The sequence below is a fragment of the Dendroctonus ponderosae genome, unplaced genomic scaffold (genome assembly GCF_020466585.1).
Source record: "Dendroctonus ponderosae isolate FM_Combo_2020 unplaced genomic scaffold, Dpon_F_20191213v2 Dpon_F_20191213_4, whole genome shotgun sequence".
Taxonomy (NCBI): Eukaryota; Metazoa; Arthropoda; class Insecta; order Coleoptera; family Curculionidae; genus Dendroctonus; species Dendroctonus ponderosae.
The window spans coordinates 12,816,601-12,835,192 of NW_026018611.1; the positions used below are offsets into that span (position 1 = coordinate 12,816,601).

The window sequence follows — 18,592 nt, forward strand, 5'->3', positions numbered from 1 at the left end:
GATGCAAGCCACACGTGCTTGCGAAACGTCAAGAAGAAATTCTACCGAACGACGGCCTAAAAACCCGAAAAACCCACTTGTTTCAAGGAATGGCCTCGAAAGTCTATCTCTTTTGATATAACGCCTCTATACTTGGGAGCTTTCTCAAAGCAAGCAATTATGACACCCTTAAAGTTGTGGATGGTGAATTGTATGACATCATGATAGAAGAGGATGTCTCAGAGAAGGCATTTTTCCCATCGAACACTATAAACTGTATATTCGGCAATTTAAATTTGCGCTTACCTGAGAAGTCCTGTTCAACTGAAGATTTAACGCTCTGCAACTCACCAGATATTGTTACTTCAATATACCGAATATGCAAGCGCAAATACTTCTTCGTGCACTCCTCACAGCGCTCCATTTCATCCAGGCTGAATAAGTTAAGAAGGATAGTTTTTTCGGACACAACACATGTATTGAAATGTTTATTTTCTGTCGGAGGGTGTAAGCAGTAGAAAACGCAATGGGTGCAATGTCAGAGATAAGATTTTCTGTCTTGTCTATTGCATAGATTGCTTTCGCGCATCGAAAACTGATAGTAGAAGACATTCCTAGCAGGCATTAAAAAAATTTCTACTACCGAACCATTAGGTATTATCGTGACTCTTTACTATCGAAATCCAGATGACAAAAAACATGATATTACCAAGAAAACATTATTGAGTTATTACTTGCAACGTAAATAATTACGTTGTGGTTGATTAGTGACCGTGATGATAATCAGTAATTAATTCTTCGATAGTGGGATTTTCGGTCAACGGATGGTGGCAAAATAAAACACTACTTTTCATGGGCCAACGTTTCGACTTTACTCAAACTCAAGGTGTGTGATTACATAGGTGAGTGAGACTTCATAGGTGAGACATAATAAACGTATCTTCATAATTGCGTCTCTTCCGAAACCTACGTTTTGCGCCCTTTTTAGACTTGCATTTTATACCAACTTAGTTTCGTCCTATGTTTACCGCTTTTTAATCTTATTTAATTTAAATCTTATTGACATGAGATTCTTGTTTTGAGTGTGTTTTATAGTTTTGACCGCCCTAGCGTTTTTACTTTATGTAATTTTGAAGTTTCTTGAGACGGGACTGACCATGATTGACTTGTATTTAAACCAATGTTAATTTCAATGTATTTTTTTAGTATTATAACTGGATAGTCTGATGGTCGTGATTTAATTTTTAATCTGTTGTTAAGTTGAGTTTTAATTTTTTAAAAATTTTGTATTGTACAACAATGTCACACACTAACTGTTAAAACTTCACCAGGCTCTAGGCTAAACCCCTCTGTTTTCCATTTTAGAGTCTTGAGGATGACTTGAATAAAGTCGAAACGTTGGCCCATGGAAAAGTAGTGTTTTATTTTGCCATCATCCGTTGATCGAGAATCCCACTATATAAGAATTCATTACTGTAAATAATTACCTTAGAAGACAATATAAAGTATATTTCACAACAGAACGACTTTCATTTATAATGTTTTAAATTTAAAAGTTTAGATAAGTCAGTCAGTTTTTGAAAATTGAATAAACGTGATTTTTAAATTGAAAAATCAATTTGGGAATTGAAAAACAATTCAATTTAGGGTGTAATTTAAAGGAGAAAAAAACTGCAAAACTCAAATTAGCTGCCAAAACAATAAAAAGTATAGTTCACAATACAATACAATAATTTAAATATCAAAAGAGTCTTCTGTAGAGATTCGTTAACGTATAATATCTGAGTTTAAATAAATTTTACAGAAAGAAAATTTGAAAAAATTCAAAACTCGTCGTTTCTTGTCGAATAAATATGGCATGCAGCAATTTGGTAACATACAAGTCAATAATATGGGACTAAAAGCTCTACATCTATATGGCAACCAGGGGCAAACTAATGCCAAACTTACCAAAAGCTGTATCGTGTCACCTAGAAAGAAAGAAAAACTATATTTAGTACTAACTCGGTCAAAAGTTTAATTATTTTAAATAAACAGATGAAATAAAAAGATTTATAAAAAGTGCCATCAACTACAATTGCATTTCGAAAAACTAGAATCACTTCAAGGTAGAGACACATAGATTAGGAAATAATTCTTACCAGCTTTCTGCAGGTTGGCGCTCCATTCTTCATTTTCTCCCCAATAATCATCCACAAAAAACTCACACTGCACTTGATTAAACAATAAATAAATAATTCAAATTGAAAACTTTACTCTTTCAGTTAGGTAACAGATAACGGATAATCTAGCGCACTTGCCTTACTGGCACCAAATTATCCTGTATATGCCGCCTATGAATTGACTGACGACGTAATTCGCTCACTTCCCGTACCAAACTAACTATTTTACCTTTACCAAAAAAAAAACTGAACCGATATTGAGATTTTTATCACTTTCCAAAGGCAGCGAACTACAGAATTAATGTGATGCAATAATTGTTGGCTCGATCGTCCCTTTGGATGAATCATTTGCCGATCGATTTTTGTTTTTTTATTGTTGATGTATGACTGTTTTGTAGAAAGTGTCTGTTTGCACACAAATATTTTCAAACGCAATTTTCTGGTTCAAACTAGTTTGGATGGCCGCCGTGAACAAAATAGGTTTTCCAACCAAATATAAACATCTCCAATCATGGAGCGCAACAGACTAAATTAAATGCTTTTTGCTTAATTTTTATGAAACTTTGACTATTTTCAGCTGGACATGTTGTGGAGAGCCATAGTTAGATACATAATCAATGCTCCAACGTAATATGAAACTTGCTTTCACACGAGCTCTCGATTTAGTATTTTGCTCAATTTTCGTGAGACTGTCATAAATAAATCATAAAATCATTTTTCATGAAGCAGCTGGATGTATCGTTCTAAAGAGACAAATAGAAGATCCTCAGTAAGAGCGGTGAAACCAGTCGGTTTATTTTTGCACGAGTTCTCGGATCAGCTTTTCACTGAAGTTTTTTAGAGCTTCAATGGCAGAAGAGTGCTTAACTGGACTGCTACATCTCCACGTTCACAAAACCATTAGGCATTAGAGGAAAATTGGTTTCGTTATTTGATTAAAATTACTACGACATTTAGCAATACAAAACTTTTTCAGTTACATTTATTGTTGTAACTGAATTGAATCCTGTCCTGACTGAATCTATTCTACATGACCCCTTCTGACTTGAAAACTGCATCCGCCCTTGATTACAATCATCTTCAAGACAATCACAATTTGACGACGTCTTAAAAAGTATAAGATATATGAACACTGCAAAAGAATTGTAAAAAAAAACCTGTGACATTTAGTGGGGAGCGTAAGAGAATTTTTAAGTTTAAGTAGTTTTCAAGTTTTAGACTGTAGAGAGTACCGTACTAAAAATAAACGAGTTATAAATCCAAAAACTAGAACTTAAAAATATGTGAAAGCAAACAGCATCCAAACTGCATAAACAGAAACGAAAAGTGGCACAACGTTAAATTGGATGTACTTAAACGCACAGTAATTAGACCAGAGATTAGTTGACTAGTTAGTTAGAGTCTACTTATCTCTGATTATACTGAAGAAAGATAGGATAAAATTAGAGAAAGGAATTATAAGAAAGAATGGCTGTCGAACGGAATTAGCTATCTTGTGGATAAAAGAAGAAAGTTAAAAGGCAAGAATCAAAATCAGCACAATGCAATTCAACGAGTAGTCCATACAAAGATCAGAAAAGCAAAAGAAAATTTCTAGAAACAAAAGTGTGACAAAATCGAGAAACTACAAGCAAAACAGAACAGTTTCTACCTTTGAATATAAAGCTAACAATCATAAAGTTAGTTTTATATTCAAAGGTTTCAACAATCATAAAAAGTCTAAATAATTTACCGAAACTAACACTCACCAAGTGGACTTTTCTTGTTTTCATTCAGATAAATAAACCTATTTAATTGTATTGGAGATTTTAAATCAGTGTGTCTTAAATCGGCAATTTCAACTTTAAAATAAGTGTTTATATTTTAGTTTATAGTGGTCTATATTAATTTTTAGAAAATATTTTGTAGATATTTAAAACACCAAAAAAAAAAACTGGAACAGGTGGTAAAGAAATGAACGTGGGAAAGTGACAAAAGGAGAAACAGTCAAAGCTTTTTAAACTCAGTTACAGTTCATTTGTATCAGGTAAAATTAATTTATCCGAGTTATTTGTCAAAGGGTAGTAGTAAATGCAAAACTAAGTTATTATATCTCTATGCTAAACGCAGAGCTAAACATTTCTGAGTAAGAAAATCGGTGCTCGGTAAACCGGAGATTTAATGTCTCCTGGATATCTTACATATCCCGGGTGTCAATTTGAAAACTTCCCACCCTTAATACCTTTCTTGCAGTTGAAAACCTGAAAATTCGGAAAGAACCGTCAATTTTATTAGTAGGGGGACACTTTTAATTATTTTTTTTAGCCTTCTTGTTTCAACTCCCTACGACGGGTAGATGTCACCCTTAGAACCTTAGAGGTTCAAGTGGCACATGGTTTTAAAAGGCGTTCAGTTCTCTTTACATTAGTTATTATTTTGTTGCTTTTGGTCCAGAAGATTTCAAATAATCGCGTTTCAAAATTACAGAAACAATTAAACTTGCCTGCATTGATATTTTGGTTCTCAGATTAGTGTTGGGTCTCTTTATAGTACAATAAATTAGAAGAGACGGTTACACCGCTAAAATCGTTGAATAACAGGAAGAAAATCTAGTTTAAACAATTGATTTCCGATTTATTCATTATTTTACTTCGGGAAAAATTATTTTTTATTTACGGAAGAGAAATTTCTACAATAAAACCCATGGGATCTACATACGCACCATCTTATAAGTTGTTAAAAATGTTGTCTACTTTCCTGCAAACAATAATAAAGTTTATTTTCAAACCTTCCCTAACATAGATAATATATTCCCGGACAGATCGATTGGCAGAAGGGGATCAATTGAATAGCCTCCAAGATCACCGGATTGAACACCCTTAGACTTCGTTCTTTGAGGACATCTAAAGTCCATTGTTTATAAAACACAACCTGCTGATATTGATGATCATAAAAGGCGAATTGCAGCAGATGCCGGTCAATTCCCGGTGAAGTTTTCCGAAATGTTAGGAAATAGTTCAAGCAGAGTTGTCGAGGGAAAAATAAATGGACGCCGCCCACGGGTCAGAAGGCAGACCACCGAAACCGTGGATTGTCTAAACAAAACCCCTGATCGAAGCCGCTCTGTATGGTATTTATTAGAGCTAGCTTGTTAAAGCATCGACTCTTTGATGCAGTTATCCGTAGCTTTGTTGAATTTTGCAATGGATTTGGAGTTGATTTTGGCCTCAAGTTCGGATATTAGGAAAAGCAGCAATTTAATTGGGTTTTGGGGAGGTTCTATGGAACATTATTTTCTGGTTTTTGAGCGTAGGAAGTATCTGCTACCATTTCCATTTTGACATTGGGTTTGTAGGGACATTCGAAGTAACTGGCAGACCAGGAATTGGGGGCCAAAGTGGCATTGGATGAGGCCTGGATTTGGGGGGCGGCGGCGCTCTGCACCATGTACTGGTGTAGAGCAGCGTTACAAGTTTTGAGAAGATTTAGGGACCATGTGGGTTTGAGGGCAGAGTGTCCTCGACTTCCATTTCTTTCGCTAAAGGCTGAGTTGGGGCTTGCAGGGGGGGTTGTTCCGGCGTTTTGGTGGAGTACGAGTTGAAGAGTTTGAGCTGGCTTGTTAGAGTCTGGACCCGCTCATCCTGCTTTGATACGCCAAGGCGAAAGGCCTTGTTGGCTTCGGATCCCAATCCCGGATTGGGATCAAATCCCAATTTGGATCGGTATTAGCGCTTGGATTTGGGAGGGGCGAGATAGATAAAGACAGGTACTTTATATGGCCCAAAATCGAGACCAATGACTAGCCAGAGTAGGCATGATGCTACCAGACCCCCCTTACGGTAATGGAGCGAAGAGAGCTAAATAAATCGCGCGCAATCTCACCCTGCTGATTGAAACCCGCGAGTTTCTTTTCAAACCCGGTTTACTCATTCGTTACGTGTCATATTTACTGCATTTTTGTGCTTTAAATAATTTATTAGTTAATTCGGTTAAAAATGCCAAGATGAAACAAAATAAATCAACCATAATTGATGGATATATCAATTGCTCTTTCAGGGCGTCAGGTAAACTTTTTGTTAGACCTAAAGGGCAAACAGTTATTAACTTTAAATGTGTATTTATCGGTTAAAAATTAGCTTCAATAATTATCAAAACCTCTAAATTTTCAGTATAAATGCCAAAAATTAGAAACACATGTTTACATTTGAATTTGCGGTATATTTGGCCCAATGTCCACTTGAAATAAAGTATTGCCAATCCGTACGCGACAGTTATTGACAATTCCGATTGTAGATGAATCACCGCGAAACATCATCACTTTTACCGTCAAACAATACTAAATTTTTATTAAATAAATTACATATATTACATATTCATCAATATTAAGGGAGAATCACACAACGTTGAATATACACAATATAAGTCCCAGAGAGAAAAATGTGTCTAATTTTAGTAGTAAGTATTTAATCTTGAAATTCCCACTTTTAACAAAAAAAATGTAGTTGATATTTCTCTATAACTTAGAACTGATGAAGCAATAGGGTACATAATATTGCATAAAGTTATAAACTTTGGATATGAAACAAAATGAAAGTTTACATATGAAAAATATATTAATTAAAATAGCAATATAAATTATATAAATATTACTTCCCCATCAATCTTAACTGAAAAACGACCGGCATGAATATTTTCACCTGTAATCAATCAAATCAACTCGGACACATGATTTCACTTTAACTTATAGTTTATAAACATATTGAACTAGACCAACCGATATCGACATTTTCATACCAATAAATGCAAACCACATTTAGCATAAACCTGCAAAACCTTAGAAAAAACTGTACTGTACATATATTTGTATGAATATTTAATGTTTCTGATAATTAGAGTTACTTTTTAAATTGTTCAATAGAACAGACAGCCATAAAAAATTGCATCTGTGCGCATAGGTTTAATTATTAAGGCACTTAAGTTACATTTAGCGACATTGATATTTTTCATATGAAGAGACAAAATTAACAACTCTAATGCATAATGACAATTTCTCTGAATAAATTTATCAACCAACCTATAGATATATAGACCTAACAGGACCATGAAAGTAAAATTACATTCCTGGCGTGGGCCAAATTCCAATAACTATATTAAACTCTAATAATACAATATAAGTAATTTTCTTTTCGGGTGACTTGTTAATAAGACACTCAAGCCGCTTTAATTTGACGCTTATCAACATGTGTAGTAGATATTGCCCAAGAACTATGTTTTTAAATTCTCAAATTGAATTGTGCCCATAATAAAATTTAAAAAAAACAACCTAATACCAAAATATACTGAATAACTTCTAGTCAGCTTTCAAATCTCAGAACCTATGATATACATAAGCATGTAATAAATGTTGGTTCAAGCGACTGGCAATTAAGGCGAATGTGTTATAGCAGCTTGCTGTTCACTTGTAGTGTCTTTGTCACCACTTGTCTTGCTGCCACCAGTAATAGCAACTGAAAATAATATCATTATACCAGTAAATTTTATATTGTAACATTGGTTTATAACTCTATGATAGTTTAACAAGTAAGAACTTGACGCTTCTTCAAAACTCTTTCTGATGTTGGATTTCACTTTTACTAATTCCACACATTGGGATACAAGTAGCGATGGGAACTATCGAACTATTCGATAGCAATGTTTTATTCACCGATGGAAATTTTCGAAAATAGAAAACTATCGAATTATTCGATAGTTGTAATTCATTAGTAATAAGTTAAGTTGAAATGTAATTCATTTAAGTTGTTCGATAGCAGTGTTTTATTCATGTGTTTACTAATTATCGGATAGTTCCCAGAGAATAATTGCTAAAAAAATATTAGTAAACAATTCATCCATATCACATCCAGTTAACGCAGGAACTTAACAACCAGGACTATGTAACTAGAGTTAGATTTTGTGAATAGGCCAGACGCAAAATTGAAGAAGACAGATATTTTTTTAATTGTGTATTATTTACTGATGAAGCAACTTTTCATAAAAATGGAAAGGTTATAGACAGAATTTCCATTATTATGCAAGTACCAAGCCTTATTTTATAAGAACAAATAGTCATACTCGTTGGTCATTAATACTTGGAGTGGCATTATCGGAAATTATGTAATTGGGCCTTACTTTTCTGATGGAAGAGGAAGGAACTCTTTGAAATTTTTAAGTAAAATAAATTATAATTTGAAAACGGATGATTTTACAGCTTAAAATGCAAATGCAAATTTGTAAATTGTCTATCTAATGATGTATTAATATACAGGTACTTCCGTTTCAAAAACAAAAGTTATGTTGCGCTAAAAAGTTATAGATTTAAGTCCACATTGTTAACACCCTGTGCAATATTGTACATTGTATTAATATTTTGGTTCAATAGAATTCTTAACTGATGTGGTTATTCGAAAGACGTATTTTTTGTATCTTTAACTGCTTTATTTTGCTTCTACAATGAATTTTTAGATATCATGTTTTTCAGCAACATTTCACTAAAATTGCGATAAGCTGCCAACGTCACAAGTAAGAAAAAATAATTTACGGTGCATATGCAGCGTTTCAAGCTGCACTCCATGAGCTAATAAAAAATGGGTAGTTATTTAAAAAAATACATTTTTGTCTTGCTTAGCTTTTCTGAGACACTCTGTATCATATAAAATATTTTCAAAATGTGCGCACTTTTTGTGTCAACAACTTTTATATCAAACTATTTTTCGAAAGCTGAACACCAACGGAAATAATTGACTCTCTCGCACTAAAAAAACACCCTGTATACCGCCGCTTGTAACCATGTATGTGCAGAGATATACCTATGTAATAATCCGTTTAGATAAAAATGAAAACGATAATAAGAAAAGCAAATAATACAAACATTATTTACGAGTCTAATTAATTGCATTGTAAATCTTTTCTAGATATGTACAAAATATTTATTTATCGCCCGACTTTGATAAATCTTTTTTTGGATTGTAGACCGAAGACGACTATACTCTAGGACAAAACGTGACAATTTGGTTAAACAACTCACATATTAAATATTTTTTAGGGAAGAATGAAAAAACATTCATTTACAACAATCAGAATAGATTAACTATGTTAATCGCCCTCTCAACATCACATAATAATAATTCTTCAGCACAATTAAATATTACATTATTGTTATAGATGTATGAATTAAAAGCTAGAAGAAAATCTTGAAAATGAGTGAAAATTACTAAATTATTAGTTATATCACTTCTATTTCATTAGGCTAAAATATTGCAAAGAACACATGAGTAAAGCAACCACAAACAGACAAAAAAGTATAATAAATGAATTGAACATAAATGGAGAGTTTCATCAATCAGAATTTGATGGCCATGCTGGGCTTCATTTTGCGTAAATATTATTATAAATAAACATCATATTTAAGGTTTTTCCTACTGCCCGTTTCATGAACTAAAATAAATCCATACCAAGAATGTTATATTAGTCTGTAACAGAAGTAAATATCAACACGTAAAATATTATTTCCTTTTGTACATGTTTCCTTTAAATTTCGTCCCTAAAAACTAACAACAAAGTCCTGGTTTTTGCAGCAAAATGTGATATGTTCCAAAAAAAGATCAACATTAGAACAAAAAATTTTAAAAGTGTTCACACTGTATATCACAATGTATGCATTAGCAGATCCACAAAAAATATTTAGATAAGATCAATTGGAACGTCAAATTGCTATACAATGGAACCTTATAAGCATAAGGCAGACTTATTATTTTTTGATAATGCCTAATATTAGATAAGATAATCAGACAATGCATAAACAGCTACTTAATACTTACAAATAATGATGATTAACAAAATGACCCCAATAATTCCAATAATAATCATCATTTTAATATTTTTCCACCAATATTTTCTCTTCAATTTTTGGGCTTGTTGCTCGAACCGTTTGCCACCTTCTTGTAGAGCATCGGCCCTGGAATCTAATTCGGATAGTTTCTGGTCCCTTTCCAGCACCTTTTCCACATTGACCCTCATGATCCCCACAACTTCATTAACCTGTTGCTGGGTTTGCTCCAGTTTGGATGTAGGCCTAGAGCCTGATGGATTCTCCATTTTGCCCTGGAATCAACACCATTACCAGGCAAGGAAATTGTAAATTGTAATGTATGCAAACAAATTAGTCATTACAAAGACTTATTGTTCTATGATGTCAACAGATGGTAAATTTGGATCGATTTGGGATTTGGAGACTGTACACTCACCTCAAACAAAATGAGACTGAACACAAATTAAGGCTAAACGCAAAGAAATTCTAGAAAATAAAGAAAAATAAAAAAGATGTGACGTTTAAGCCTCAACAAATCATCAGACTTTTAATGATGATGGGTAATGACTGATGACAAGCGATTGAAATCACATGTTCCGGGCAGCGTTGCCAATAATGACGGCAGGTCACTGAAATTGGCCCAAAAAATATGTTAAAACTTACGACAGAAATTTACTAAACGTGGAGCTTTTGTTAAACAAACAATTCTATTTATTAGAATAACTTAATTGTTTGATTGATAATCAAAGTCAGAAATTAGTTTTACTTTCAAAGCTGACGCCATCGCAAACTGTGCTGCCCTTCAGATCTGCATTTTCAATCAATTAATTATATAAAACATTCAAATCAACTGCTTTTTAATCTGTTCTTACTCTACGGAAAATGCATTGTATAATATTTGTTCCCTTTGTTGTTCATTTATTTTTGTATTCTCAGTTGCCTGCAGCAGTCCACACAAATGCTTCTGATCCGAATTCATCCTGCTGCCCTCTGTTCGCTTTATCCTCAAGCAGTCTAAAATGTAAATGACACGTTTTGTGTCTCTCTCGATACTTTCTTTATCAATGCCTGATCTGTGCTTAAAAGAGAGACGGCAAGCTTGGGGAAATATTTCCGAGGGCAAGCAAAATAAAATGAAATAGTTGAACGACCAATGTTTTAGTGGGTGCGCGTATGTGAGTATTGGACTGTCAAAATAGACCGAAAAAGGCGATTTTTTCGAGTTTTCCACATTTGGGATTGGTTTGTTTATTTGTGAAAGATCATGTACAGTGCAGTGAAGTGTTTTTAAGTGGCCCCAGGATTTTAATATCAGTAGTAATTCAGGAATTTGCTAATTTGAGGTGTGTATTAAATATTATTGATATTCTATTAAGTAATGCCAAACAATAACATTACTTTCATACAGGTTTGGCTTATTTAGGCCCACCTCTAGCATATAAGACTAATACACTGTACACATATTATTTGTCTGCTTGTATTTCATCTATGAGCACATATTGATTATTCAAGTGTTTACTCAAAATCTTAAACTGAATATTTTTCTCAGACTCCTCTGATCTCCTTATAGGTACTTTTACTTTACATACACTTAATTGAGGGAGGTAAAAATTGTAATTTTGTATGGAAGAAAGAAAATTTATTAGTGTTTCGTATAGATCCATCTAAACAGTACTCCTGCTCATTTTGGTGTCAATTTTCAGAGCAAATTTCGTGTAGTGAGGTCCTCTTTCGGATCTACTATGTTTTGTTTCAAACAAATCATTGTAGATTTTGTAGATCAGCTGCACAAGTTTCTCGACTGTCAATATCTTCCTAATTCATGATCAAAAGTCTTTTATATCTGGTTAGTAACATGCTTAACAATACCTATTACTTATGAAAATAGGTATACAGATATTTACGTTTGCTCCATGCCAGTCTAACTCACCATAAGAGTAGCAAGTAGGTATCGACCTATTCTAATATCCTATTATCGGCCTATTTAAATCTATTAAAACAAACGTGATTTGCAATTTCCAAGGGGAAATCAAATTCTTTTATGTCTTAAGTACTTAGATCATGTTCATAATGCAGATGCGATTGCACCGAAAAGATGACATTGTCTGCAAGAAACAACAAACGCTGATCATCTTATCCTTTAAACACACCCAATTAGCAATTATTTTGCAATCTCCGAATGCTTTTTTTGCTGCGATTATCAGAACAATCGATTTCCTCAACGAATCCACTGAACTGAATAAATGACTTCCTTAATATTGCACATTTTTTCTCAAAAGTATTATCAGATATTCTTAGAAATGTTGACTTTCTATTTTCTTGGTACTTAAATTTTGGGATGTAATCCTACCAAGTGTACCTACTTTATTATTATTACTGAAGATATTTGCATACAGGAAACACTCTTTAATCATGTACAACCCGAGATTTAAGCGGAATCAATCAGCCACCATTTGTAATCTTCTAAACTTGCCTTACATAATTCATTTAGCATTTTACGGTGACATATAATGCAAGACAGTTCAGAAGAGTAAGTAAATATTATAATAATACATATATGGCAGAGTGGCTCATCGGAAACAAAATAGAGACATTAAGTAAAGGAAATTAAAAAAATATAATTACAGCATGGTCCTCAACTAATGCGACAAAAGTCACTGACTTCTTCGCAGACTCAGTGAGTGGCTTAGACAAAAAATTGCCTTTTAGGTATTTTTTTTATAGGAAAGTTAATGGATTTTGAGGTCCAAGGTGTCAAAGTGTAGGTCAACAAAAATGAAAATTTTCTTTTATTTTAATACTCTTAACCAGTTTCATTATTAAGTACCAAAACAAATTGTAGGTATTTGTGGTTTTTTAGATCGACAAATGCAAATTGCTTATCCCCCTGCTTGTAGTGGTCTGGAGCCATTTAGAACATCAGAACTTTTTTTGGTTTTAAAATATCGCTTTCTTGTTTGCCTTATTCTCCGCTATTTCCTAAGCAAAAAATGTGTGCTTCTCCTAATTCGATATCTCACCGTTTTCGAGTTATTTCATATTAAAACCTCTACTGAATTTTTGAACTAGAACTAGATAAGTAACTCAATACTATTATTGAGTTTCCTATGAATGGGCGTGTACACGCTGGATGAAATAAATGAATCAGTTTGTTTGTTTGTAATTTTAGGTCTTTTTTTCAAGCCTTCAAAAGAAAATTTGGCCAAAGGAAATTTGACCAAATTTGGCCAAATTTTCTTTTGAATGAATATAAATCAATGAATACGGCTAATGATTGGTGCAAACTAAAATAGTTCCCTGAAAATATCAATATAATCCACATTCATGGGAAGCTGTGAGTGCAAGCTGTAAATACAACCCATCAACGAATGCGAGAATCTTATTTGCATTACCTACCTAGTTCTTTCGTCAGGTCACAAGAAGCAAATTTGCTCTTTAAAATCACGGTTTAAATCACTGTTTATTTTTAGGTTAGTCACAGTTTGTACTTAATTCTAATTTGTTCATCGCTGTGAAAAAATCAGAGGCAGTGGATTTGTTGTTCAACTCTACTCTCGACAACCTATTTTAATCAGTTCATACATAATTACATATAAAATATTGCATTTCGGATAGAAACGGATCAGTAATATAAGTGGTACTTACTTACGAAACTTAGTTACATCAACTTTTCCAAAGAAATGAATACATTTTATTTCACAAATAAGTACAAGTTACCTATAGTGTTACAAATGTGAGTTGTTAGCATTGTTGCTAATTTTGATGCAACACAAAATGGAGTGGTTTTAAAAGATAATAAATTCCTAATAAGTATCAAAGACTTACCTAAAAACCTTACTTATATAAAAATCGAAATGTCTACAAATTATTTAAATTTTTCTCTGAGCTTATTTGGAGATAATTCAAAATAAAATATTTTAAGATAACTGTCACATTATTAGAATCCTTTTAGATACTCTTTACAACATTATACTGTCAGATCTGGAATTCAATGTTCGGTTGTCGGGCCTCTATCATCAACTTCATTTTTTTTACATACGGACCTGTACGTTTAAACCAGTTTGTAAATTCTACGGACGACAGTAAAGGGATTATACATTTTTCCCCAAATATTACCCGTTTTTTCACAATATCATATTTATCACTTATTATTATGAACTGAAACTTGACTGCTCTTAACTGAAACTAAGTGCGATCCGAATTTAAAAGATTTATATTTAACGAAATTTTTAAAGTACGACCTAATAGAATTTGATAACTCATGTATATTTTGTAATTAGGCCTGAAGTAAGTAAGTAATCAAATATTTATTTTTGTACCAAATGAAATAATGACAAATTTAAAATTTTTCTTTTTCTTTGCTTGGGTGCAATACAAAATGCAGTCTCCAAGAATGTAGTAATGGAGAATACGGGTCAGTTAGGAATCATTGGGTCATTGTATTCAAGTGCGTTTTTGTCCTTTTTGTCCAAAAAAATCTAGCGAATTGCACAAAACCAAAACATTTTTCAATATTTTATGATTATTTTAAGTTTACTACTTACTTAATTACATAAATCGATACAAATAAAATAGTTATTGATCAATTTTATTAAGTTAATATAAGTCATATACGAATAACAAAATGATCAATGTGATATTGTAAAGAACGGGTAAAAAACGAAAACAAAAACAATTAATTACAGTACCATTACTTACTAGAATTTGTAGAATTCGTAAACCGATGTCAAATATACTAACAGGTCCTTATTTAAAAATGTTGATAAAGGTGAAACACGAAAGATTAATTCCAGATCTGATAGTAAGTCTTATATTATAATGTTGTAGAAAGTAATAAGGTGGCCAAGGTTTCAAACCAACAATGTGGCAATTATTCAAATATACCTCTTCAGATAAGCTCAGAAAAAAACAAAAATCATTGGAGCATTTTTCTGGTTTTTCAGATATTTCTGAATGTTTTTAGCCGGCATTTTCCGACTTTAGAACAATTTTGTTTAGCATCTAAATGTGCAAGTTTGTCCTAATTTAACCGACTTTTGTAAAATCCTCTATAAACGACAGCCTAAAACTGTTACATACGGATTATCAGGTGTTGTAGTTTAATTAAAAAGTGAAGATTAATTATTTTTTTAATAGCTATGAACACGCATATTTTACAATGAAAAAACGATGGTGCCTACCAACATGCTACCGCTTTTTTTAGTAAGCAACAATGGCACGATGTTGGTTGGTACAAATATTACAATCATTTAAAAAACGTTATTTTTGTACTTCATCGTCTTTTCCATTTTTTCGTTACGAGAAGCACTTTGAACTCTGAATTTAACTAAGACTACTTCCAAATTGAACCACATTAAATCAGAAACACCGTTTGTATTGAAGTGGATTGAGAAAGAAAAAACTGTGGGTAGTGGCTTGGTGAAGGTGATTTATTTTGCATTTACTGCCCTCCGGCTGTATGGAGAACGGGGTTTATTTTGTCAACACATGTGATCATTTTTTGATCTATTCAATTGTTTATTTATACTCTTAATCGGATAATTTTTCGGAGTAATCCAATCTACTTAGTTTGAACTAAAAAATGTACCTTTATATTAGTATTATTAGTGTGTCGAGACAGCCAGACGATGACGGAAAGAAGATTGAACGGAGCAGCAAATACGAAGAAATACGACACATGACAACCAGCTGATTATTGCTTTATTCTTTTGTTTAGTGCAAATAAACTAATTTTAGTAACTTCACAGCATTGTTTTATTTTCCCTTCATTAGTTTTTATTACAGGCTTTTCTAAGCACCAGCATTCCCCATTTAGATACTAGCTTTTTGTGTCTTGTAGTGAACTTCCTTTCTTATCTACTTACTATGTTTTGTATGAATTAAGTCATTGTTTTCAAGAGCCGCAAAAGTTTTCAAATTGGTTAAATCTTCCCAATTCTTGATGAAAACTTTTCTAACTGAACAGTGAATATACTTAGTAACATAATTAAAAACATTGCTTAAAAAACAACGTAGACTTTTATATAGAAAAATTGTGGATTTTTCTGCCGCTTTCTCAGTTTGTGTTGATGAATTATCCATAACACCTCAATATTCATCTTTTACCAATTAGCATCACGGTCACCAACAAACTACAACACAGATCTTTACCTTTTCTCGATATCATTCTGATTGACCATAAGAATCCCATGTAGGTATCGACCAGCCTATTAAGTATCGAGTAAAACGTTGCTTGCAAATAGCTAGGTGGAAATGCATTGCATCATAATATGGATGAGATTGTGTTGAACATATAGTCTGCAAGAAGCAAGAAACGCTGATCATCTTGTGCTTTGAACACACCCAATTAGTAATTATTTTGCAATTTCTGAATGCGTTTCTTGGTGTGATTATTAGAACAATACAATTCCTCATCGAATTCACTGAACTGAATAAACGACTTCCTTAATATTGCACATTTTTTCCTGAAAAGTGCTATCAGATATTCTTAGAAATGTTGACTTTCCATTCTTTTAGCGAATTTTAGGAGCAATCCTGCCAAATGCACCTTGTACCATCTTACATCAGGTATAAGTTGAGATTTAAGTCTTCAAATGTTTGCAATTCAATTCGATCGATTGCAATCTTCTGAACTTACGTATTATACATGCTGACCTTAACTATTTCTAGTTATACGTGTTTCTTATACTAGATAACTAGACTGATAAACAATGCACTGGCAATTTTACATAATGCATTTTACAGTAAAAATGTAGACACCCTGAGCAAACACGATAAGCTCGTATGGTGCCGAAGAATATCAATGAATGGATTTCACAAGATGCAAAATGTACTCTAAAATATTCTTCCTACGATACATCAGAGAATAGTAAATATTCTAAAAATATATTGCAGGTTATTTATACGTAATATATACATATTACATAACATAGATATCAGAAGTAGCAGAAAATCGCCACTCGCCATTGACGAAATCATAAAAAGTGATCATCGAAAGCATCTAGAGCTGATCATCAAAAGCAAACGGCAACAGTAGTATGTTTGTTTTTCTTACAAATGTTAATAATTTATGACTTGAAATGTACGAGAATTTGAGTAGTTAAACCTCGAGTTAAATACAATGATGGACCTAACAATGTGTTATTAATTGAAAGATGGTTGATTTTTTTGGGAATTTGGTCTGGGCAGTGGGGGAGAGAAAGAAAAACTTTTTTAGCTACCTAGATTTCGGCAATTTATTGTCAACTTCCTCAGGGCTGGAAGAGTTATTGCCAACTGTATGGATGCGTTTCCCGACCACAGAACGCAGAAAAGCGCCTGCAAAAATAATTTGTTACACCAAAGTTCAGGGATGCAAAGTAGACTGACCTAAATTATTTAACTGAAGTGCAATTGGAAATCTTTAAATTTAGGTATAAAAATTGACAAGGGTTTTGTTAGAGCGCCACTAATTTTTCAAGTAAAACTAGAACTCATAGCCGAGGTATCAGCGATGGTATGCCTAAAATATATAGGATTTAAGTAACAACTTTGAACTTTAATTTACTTATGAGGCTACAAGGCTACTATCATGTAATGTTATCATTATATTCATTTTAACCTGATATTTTGCATCTGAAAGTAACTCTAGTTTGCGATATACGCGTTTGCTAAACGATGGCCAAACAATTTTTTCTGACGGATTTACTGAGTGTTGTACAAAGTTTAATTTATATAATGCGAAATGAAGTAAATATTTTTTTCAAAACACATACACATAAACACATAAACTTTTTTAAAGTATAAAATGTAAAGACACATGTTCATTCAAAGCACAATTGTGCATCGCAAATCTGGGTCGGGGCCGTAAGATGTTTGAAAATTAAGAAAAAAAATTTAAAGAATAAGATGGCAAGCTTGCCTATTGTTTCATTATTACAATAATTCCTTGTTATAATCGACATGCAAAAATATGTTCTTCACTTTTCGCTACTACAAGTAGTTTGCGCTCTGGTTAGCTGGGGCAAATTGAATTAAATTAAATGAGAATCACCGTTTGCATTGAAGTGGTTGAAAACTGAGGACGATGTCCTGCTGAATATATTTATTTTACGTTTTTTGACCTTGTTATACTTTTTTAATTTTATTTTTATTGACATTCACATAGTTATTTGGAAGTATCTGTTAGATGATTGAGCTACTTCAGTTCAAGCATGCATCATTACAACAACGTGGGTCGAGTTAATGCAAATTTAATAGGTTTGCCAAATATATGACTTCGATTTCTATTTTTCCCACACAACATTTACCCCATATCTACCTCATAATCCAAGCCCCTCGACGCAGCGACAAAATGCAATTTGAAAATAAATGGAAAATATAGAAAATACAGCAGCTCATCATCTTTCAGTTGAAATAATTCGATAGCGTGCTGTCTAGCACGCTACTTGCAGAAATTATGCTTGCAGAATAATGCATCTTTCCTAGCTATTGATCTGAACATTTGCTTTGCAAAAAAATTCGAATCGTATTGAAGAAATTGACCATTTCATCACCATGCGTGCAACAGATTTATTGTGTGCAATTTTTTTGGTAATCTTTTATTCCGTCGTAGATTATGTACATAAAATATTGCCTAGATATATAG

At 32.9% G+C, this 18,592-nt stretch overlaps 1 protein-coding gene and 1 long non-coding RNA gene across 2 annotated transcripts; one reads left to right on the forward strand and one right to left on the reverse strand.

Annotated features, from left to right (window-relative positions):
- Positions 1–6,461: 6,461 nt before the first annotated feature.
- LOC125504210 (synaptobrevin-1-like) lies at positions 6,462–10,553 on the reverse strand. Its single transcript, XM_048665880.1, has 3 exons — positions 10,403–10,553; positions 9,977–10,259; positions 6,462–7,627 (listed from the first exon to the last, which is right to left on the reverse strand). The coding sequence occupies exons 2-3, from the start codon at positions 10,251–10,253 to the stop codon at positions 7,545–7,547; spliced, it is 360 nt and encodes a 119-aa protein (XP_048521837.1). The 5' UTR covers positions 10,254–10,259; positions 10,403–10,553; the 3' UTR covers positions 6,462–7,544.
- Positions 10,554–11,047: 494 nt separating this feature from the next.
- LOC125504248 lies at positions 11,048–15,710 on the forward strand. The gene is made up of 2 exons (XR_007281366.1): positions 11,048–11,309; positions 15,565–15,710. It is a non-coding gene; the product is annotated as an uncharacterized LOC125504248 (long non-coding RNA).
- The last annotated feature ends 2,882 nt before the right edge of the window (positions 15,711–18,592 follow it).

Bases quoted from the DNA above. Each gene is read 5' to 3' on its own strand.
- LOC125504210 (XM_048665880.1), bottom strand. From the start codon at position 10,253: ATGGAGAATCCATCAGGCTCTAGGCCTACATCCAAACTGGAGCAAACC. The intron at 7,628-9,976 runs GTAAGTATTAAG...TATTATTTTCAG, and splicing joins TTTGTTAATCATCATTATTT to TTGCTATTACTGGTGGCAGC.